The following is an 8,014-nucleotide window of genomic DNA, read 5'->3' as shown; positions in this document are numbered from 1 at the left end:
TTGTAAACTGGAGAAGCTCTGGTCAGTAGTCCTGAAGTCTGTCACAGTCCTGTCTTTTTCTTCAAGCCTGTCTGTCTCTCTCCCTGGTGTCTTTTCTTTGGCTTGTAAATCTATGTTGCAGGTTGGTCCAGTCAAATTGACTGACATCACGTGATGGATATGAGTCCAAAAATACACAAACTAATTAAACTAATACATTTTCACCTTCCAAATTGTTCCGACTTCATTTATGTATTTATTTTATGTTTACCAAACAGAAAATGTAGTAGTTTTTCCTGTTCCATGACCACCACGGTACCACCATAAGACATTATATAATGCAAGGGTTTTCAAAGTGGGGTCCGCGTACCCCCAGGGGTCCTTGAGGGGTTCCAGGGGGTCCGCATCAAAATGTGATAATAATAGCACCAACAACTGTTCAATCTACAAGTTCACAACACGTTGCAACTTTTAACAAGATACCTCGTGTATGGGGGTCCATGGCAGAAAATACTTTCAGATGGAGGTTTCATGTGACCAAAATATGGGCTCCAGGGTTAATGTGGTTAAAAGAAGAACATGAAATGTTCCCAGGCCTTAGGTCTGTGTGTGTGTGTGTGTGTATGTGTATGTGTATGTGTGTGTGTGTGTGTGTGTGTGTGTGTGTGTGTGTGTGTGTGTGTGTGTGTGTGTGTGTGTGTGTGTGTGTGTGTGTGTGTGTGTGTGTGTGTGTGAGTGTGTTATCTGGTATTAACCCATTAAGGAGGTTCCGATTCTACAAAATGTCTTCTTAATCCTAACAGTTTTTTGAAAAAAACGTATGTTGTTATATCAGTGGTTTTCAAACTTTTTCATGTCAAGGACCCCCAAAATGTATATGTATTTAGCCGCGGCAAAGGCCATCAAAAAATATTTTGTTCCAGGGACCCCCCAGGAGAAAAAAAATGAGTTAAAAATGTTTGCTTTAAAAGTGTATTCAAAGATTTACACAAACTGCCTCGATTTTTCAAAAATAGCTCGTTGCCGTGCTACGAGGACCTTGAGGGGGTTCCAGGGGGTCCGCATCAAAATTTGATAATAAGAGCATCAACAACTGTTCAACCACTTTAACTCTATATCGGCTATCTAAAATCTACAAGCTCACAACATGTTGCAACTTTAACAACATAAATCGTGTATGGGGGTCCATGGCACAACATATTTTCAGATGGAGGTCTGCGGCCATTGAGCATTTTCATGTGACCAAAATATGGACTCCTTGGTTAACCCATTAAGACCTGGAACGCATTTTTGTCACCTTAGATTTCTTTGGCTATTCAAAAATAGCAGATATACAAGCTCATAGAGCGGCACCGAGTGCCCCGTTATGAACTTGTAGATCTGCTGGGATTTTATTGTGAAGCACACTGAGTGTATCTGGTATTAACCCATTAAGGCCTGAGGTTTCGATTCTACAAAATGTCTTCTAAATCCTAAGTTGAAAAAACTTAAGTTGCTATATAAGTGGTTTTCAAACTTTTTCATGTCAAGGACCCCCAAAATGTATATGTATTTATCCGCGGACCCCCATCTCAAAATATTTTGTTCCAGGGAACCCGCAGAAGCAAAGATTTGAGTTACAAATGTTCGCCTTAAAAATATATTAAAAGATTTGCACAAATGTCCTCGATTTTTCCAAAATAGCAGATCTACAAGCTCATAGTGCGGCACCGAATGCTGTGCTACAATCTTTTTTTTAAATTTTTTTAAAGATATTTGTTTAGCTTTATCTGCCTTTATTTGAGAGGAAAGTAGGCTGACAGGAAATAGGGAGAGAGATAGGGGGGTTTACACACAGCAAAGGCTGCCGGGATCGGGAGTCGAACCCGCGACACACTGTAAGACTGGTTTGCGCTACGAGCTTTTCAACCTCCAAATTGTTCCGACTTCATTTATGTATTTATTCTATGTTTACCAAACAGAAAATGTAGTAGTTTTTCCTGTTCCATGACCACCACGGTACCACCATAACATATGATATAATGCAAGAGTTTTCAAAGTGGGGTCCGCGTACCCCCAGTGGTCCTTGAGGGGTTCCAGGGGGTCCGCATCAAAATGTGATAATAATAGCACCAACAACTGTTCAATCTACAAGCTCACAACACGTTGTAACTTTTACAACATAAATCGTGTATGGGGGTCCATGGCCAAACCCCAAAAATGTATATGTATTTAGCCGTGGACCCCCATCTTAAAAAAATTGTTCCAGGGACCCCCCCACAAGCAAAGATTTGAGTTACAAATGTTCGCTTTAAGAATATATTCAAAGATTTGCACAAATGTCCTCGATTTCTCAAAAATAGCAGATCTACAAGATCGTAGCGCGGCACCGAGTGCCGCGCTACGAGCTTGTAGATCTGCTATAGCCAAAGTGTAAAATAATGCTTTTTAGCTCAAATCTAAAAATGACACAGATGCGTCCCAGGTCTTAATGGGTTAAATGTGTTATAAAAATAAAAAGGACTTGACCAAAGACAGTTAATAAGACAGATTAACATTTTCATGTGTTCATCTCCATTCAGGTTGTCAAGATGTGGACTCACAGAGAGAAGCTGTGACGATATGGCCTCCGTTCTCAGCTCCAACTCCTCTAGTCTGACTATCCTGGGCCTGGACGGAAACGCGCTGCACGATGCAGGCGCTAAGCGTCTCTGTGTTGGACTGAAGAGTCCACATTGTAAACTGGTGAATCTCGGGTCAGTAGTCCTGAAGTTTGTCACAGTCCTGTCTTTTTCTTCAAGCCTGTCTGTCTCTCTCCCTGGTGTCTTTTCTTTGGCTTGTAAATCTATGTTGCAGATTGGTTCAGTCAAATTGACTGACATCACGGGATGGATATGAGTCCAAAAATACACAAACTAATTAAACTAATACATTTTCACCTTCCAAATTGTTCCGACTTCATTTATGTATTTATTGCATGTTTACCAAACAGAAAATGTAGTATTTTTTCCTGTTCCATGACCACCACGGTACCACCATAACACATTATATAATGCAAAAGTTTTCAAAGTGGGGTTCGGCGACCCCTTGAGGTAGTTCCAGGTGGTCCCCATCAAAATGTGATAATAATAATAGTAGCATTAGTAGTAAATTAAAACTACAATATTTGCTTCTGAGATGTAGTGGAGTAGAAGTAAGAGTATTGACAATTACAAATACTCCAGTAAAGTAAAATTATACCTCAGAATTGCACAGTACTTGAGTACATGTAGCCTACTCTGTTGCTTTCCACCACTGTGTGTGTGTGTGTGTGTGTGTGTGTGTGTGTGTGTGTGTGTGTGTGTGTGTGTGTGTGTGTGTGTGTGTGTGTGTGTGTGTGTGTGTGTGTGTGTGTGCATGCTGTATGAAGTGAAGTATGTATTTATATTATGTTTACCAAACAAACAATCTAGTAGTTTTTCTACATAATCTCTTCATTTATCCATTTATCCAGTCTGTCTGTCTGCTCACGACACGTTGCAACTTTTACAACATAAATCGTGTATGGGGGTCCATGGCCAAACCCCCAAGATGTATATGTATTTAGCCGCGGACCCCCATCTCAAAATATTTTGTTCCAGGGACCCCCCCACAAGCAAAGATTTGAGTTACAAATGTTCGCTTTAAGAATATATTCAAAGATATGCACAAATATCCTCGATTTCTCATAAATAGCAGATCTACAAGCTTGTAGCGCGGCACTCGGTGCCGCGCTATGAGCTTGTATATCTGCTATTTTTGAATAGCCAAAGTGTAAAATAATGTTTTTAGCTCAAATCAAAAAATGACACAGATGCGTCCCAGGTCTTAATGGGTTAAATGTGTTATACAAATAAAAAGGACTTGACCAAAGACAGTTAATAAGACAGATTAACATTTTCATGTGTTCATCTCCATTCAGGTTGAGGAACTGTGGACTCACAGAGAGATGCTGTGACGATCTGGCCTCCGTTCTCAGCTCCAACTCCTCTAGTCTGACCATCCTGCACCTGGAACAAAACGCGCTGCACGATGCAGGCGCTAAGCGTCTCTGTGTTGGACTGAAGAGTCCACATTGTAAACTGGTGGATCTCTGGTCAGTAGTCCTGAAGTTTGTCACAGTCCTGTCTTTTTCTTCAAGCCTGTCTGTCTCTCTCCCTGGTGTCTTTTCTTTGGCTTGTAAATCTATGTTGCAGATTGGTCCAGTCAAATTGACTGACATCACGTGATGGATATGAGTCCAAAAATACACAAACTAATTAAACTAATACATTTTCACCTTCCAAATTGTTCCGACTTCATTTATGTATTTATTTTATGTTTACCAAACAGAAAATGTAGTAGTTTTTCCTCTTCCATGACCACCACAGTACCACCATAACACATTATATAATGCAAGAGTTTTCAAAGTGGGGTCCGCGTACCCCCAGGGGTCCTTGAGGGGTTCCAGGGGGTCCGCATCAAAATGTGATAATAATAGCACCAACAACTGTTCAATCTCCAAGCTCACAACACGTTGCAACTTTTAACAACATACCTCGTGTATGGGGGTCCATGGCAGAAAATACTTTCAGATGGAGGTTTCATGTGACCAAAATATGGGCTCCTGTGTTAATGTGGTTAAAAGAAGAACATGAAATGTTCCCAGGCCTTTGGTCTGTGTGTGTGTGTGTGTGTGTGTGTGTGTGTGTGTGTGTGTGTGTGTGTGTGTGTGTGTGTGTGTGTGTGTGTGTGTGTGTGTGTGTGTGTGTGTGTGTGTGCGTGTGTGTTCCAATTCTACAAAATGTCTTCTAAATCCTAACAATTGTTTTGAAAAAACTTATGTTGTTATATCAGTGGTTTTCAAACTTTTTCATGTCAAGGACCCCCAAAATGTATATGTATTTAGCCGCGGCAAAGGCCATCAAAAAACATTTTGTTCCAGGGACCCCCCAGGAGAAAAAAAATGAGTTACAATGTTCGCTTTAAAAATGTATTCAAAGATTTACACAAACTGCCTCGATTTTTCAAAAATAGCTCGTAGCCGCGCTACGAGAACCTTGGGGTGGTTCCAGGGGGTTCGCATCCAAATGTGATAATAATAGCACCAACAACTGTTCAACCACTTTAACTCTATATCGGCTATTTGAAATCTACAAGCTCACAACATGTTACAACTTTAACAACATAAATCGTGTATGGGGGTCCATGGCACAACATATTTTCAGATGGAGGTCTGCGGCCATTGAGCATTTTCATGTGACCAAAATATGGACTCCTTGGTTAACCCATTAAGACCTGGAACGCATTTGTGTCACTTTAGATTTCTTTGGCTATTCAAAAATAAATAGCAGATATACAAGCTCATAGCGCGGCACCAAAGTAAGTGATATTACACAAATTTTGCATCTGTTCTTGAGGTAATTGTTTATCCCCCAAAATCACAAAGGCTAATTTGACCTTTGGGATACACAAATAGGTCGGCGTGTCCAAAAACGTAGTTACTGCTCTTTACCTTGGCAGGGCAGTATTAACCCATTAAGGCCTGAGGTTTCGATTCTACAAAATGTCTTCTAAATCCTAAGTTAAAAAAACTTAAGCTGCTATATAAGTGGTTTTCAAACTTTTTCATGTCAAGGACCCCCAAAATGTACATGTATTTATCCGCGGACCCCCATCTCAAAATATTTTGTTCCAGGGACCCCTTAGAAGCAAAGATTTGAGTTACAAATGTTCGCCTTAAAAATATATTAAAAGATTTGCACAAATGTCCTCGATTTAAAAAAAATAGCAGATCTACAAGCTCATAGCGCGGCACCGAGTGCCGTGCTACGAGCTTTTTTTCTTTTTTTTTAAAGATATTTTTTGGGCTTTATCTGCCTTTATTTGAGAGGAAAGTAGGCTGACAGGAAATGGGGAGAGAGATAGGGGGGTTGACACACAGCAAAGGCCGCCGGGATCGGGAGTCGAACCCGCGACACACTGTAAGACTGGTTTGCGCTACGAGCTTTTCAACCTCCAAATTGTTCCGACTTCATTTATGTATTTATTCTATGTTTACCAAACAGAAAATGTAGTAGTTTTTCCTGTTCCATGACCACCACGGTACCACCATAACATATTATATAATGCAAGAGTTTTCAAAGTGGGGTCCGCGTACCCCAGGGGTCCTTGAGGGGTTTCCAGGGGGTCCGCATCAAAATGTGATAATAATAACACCAACAACTGCTCAATCTACAAGCTCACAACACGTTGCAACTTTTACAACATAAATCGTGTATGGGGGTCCATGGCCAAACCCCCAAAATGTATATGTATTTAGCCGCGGACCCCCATCTCAAAATATTTTGTTCCAGGGACCCCCCACAAGCAAAGATTTGAGTTACAAATGTTCGCTTTAAGAATATATTCAAAGATTTGCCCAAATGTTCTCGATTTTTGAATGGCCAAGTCTAAAATAATGCTTTTTAGCTCAAATCTAAAAATGACACAGATGCGTCCCAGATCTTAATGGGTTAAATGTGTTATACAAATAAAAAGGACTTGACCAAAGACAGTTAATAAGACAGATTAAAATTTTCATGTGTTCATCTCCATTCAGGTTGATGCACTGTGGACTCACAAAGAGATGCTGTGACGATCTGGCCTCCGTTCTCAGCTCCAACTCCTCTAGTCTGACCATCCTGCACCTCTCAGAAAACAAGCTGCACGATGCAGGCGCTAAGCGTCTCTGTGTTGGACTGAAGAGTCCACATTGTAAACTGGTGGATCTCAGGTCAGTAGTCCTGAAGTTCGTCACAGTCCTGTCTTTTTCTTCAAGCCTGTCTGTCTCTCTCCCTGGTGTCTTTTCTTTGGCTTGTAAATCTATGTTGCAGGTTGGTCCAGTCAAATTGACTGACATCACGTGATGGATATGAGTCCAAAAATACACAAACTAATTAAACTAATACATTTTCACCTTCCAAATTGTTCCGACTTCATTTATGTATTTATTTTATGTTTACCAAACAGGAAATGTAGTAGTTTTTCCTGTTCTGGGGTTCCAGGGGGTCCGCATCAAAATGTGATAATAATAGCATCAACAACTGTTCGACCACTTTAACTCTATATCGGCTATTTGAAATCTACAAGCTCACAACATGTTGCAACTTTAACAACATAAATCGTGTGTGGGGGTCCATGGCACAACATATTTTCAGATGGAGGTCTGCGGCCATTGAGCATTTTCATGTGACCAAAATATGGACTCCTGGGTTAACCCATTAAGACGCATCTGTGTCACTTTAGATTTCTTTGGCTCTTCAAAAATATACAAGCTCATAGTGCGGCACCGAGTGCCGCGCTATGAGCTTGTATATCTGCTGGGATTTTATTGTGAAGCACACTGAGTGTATCTGGCATTAACCCATTAATGCCTGAGGTTTCATTCTACAAAATGTCTTCTAAATCCTAACAGTTTTTTGAAAAAAACTTATGTTGTTATATCAGTGGTTTTCAAACTTTTTCATGTCAAGGACCCCCAAAATGTATATGTATTTATCCGCGGACCCCCATCTCAAAATAGTATGTTCCAGGGACCCCCCAGAAGCAAAGATTTGAGTTACAAATGTTCACCTTAAAAATATATTAAAAGATTTGCACAAATTTCCTCGATTTTTCAAAAATAGCAGATCTACAAGCAACCTCCAAATTGTTCCGACTTCATTTATGTATTTATTCTATGTTTACCAAACAGAAAATGTAGTAGTTTTTCCTGTTACATGACCACCACGATACCACCATAACACATTATATAATGCAAGAGTTTTCAAAGTGGGGTCTGCGTACCCCCAGGGGTCCTTGAGGGGGTTCCAGGGGGTCTGCATCAAAATGTGATAATAATAGCACCAACAACTGTTCAATCTACAAGCTCACAACACGTTGCAACTTTTACAACATAAATCGTGTATGGGGGTCCATGGCCAAACCCCCAAAATGTATATGTACTTAGCCGCGGACCCCCATCTCAAAATATTTTGTTCCAGGGACCCCCCCTCAAGCAAAGATTTGAGCTACAAAT

The 8,014-nt window shown here is 40.5% G+C and overlaps 1 protein-coding gene across 1 annotated transcript in view; it reads left to right on the top strand.

Annotated features, from left to right (window-relative positions):
• Positions 1 to 8,014, top strand: part of LOC311050340 (NACHT, LRR and PYD domains-containing protein 3-like) — a 42,826-nt gene that overhangs the window by 31,490 nt on the left and 3,322 nt on the right. The window contains exons 10-13 of the mRNA XM_084064355.1: positions 1 to 21; positions 2,541 to 2,714; positions 3,899 to 4,072; positions 6,557 to 6,730. The exon at positions 1 to 21 is cut by the window's left edge and continues 156 nt beyond it. Of these exons, the coding sequence (XP_083920481.1) occupies positions 1 to 21; positions 2,541 to 2,714; positions 3,899 to 4,072; positions 6,557 to 6,730 (543 nt within the window). The remainder of the gene's footprint in view (positions 22 to 2,540; positions 2,715 to 3,898; positions 4,073 to 6,556; positions 6,731 to 8,014) is intronic.

Source organism: Gymnoscopelus microlampas, assembly GCF_963454915.1.
Source record: "Gymnoscopelus microlampas genome assembly, chromosome: 8".
NCBI classification, from domain to species: domain Eukaryota; kingdom Metazoa; phylum Chordata; class Actinopteri; order Myctophiformes; family Myctophidae; genus Gymnoscopelus; species Gymnoscopelus microlampas.
This window is presented reverse-complemented; position numbering and strand designations above follow the sequence as displayed.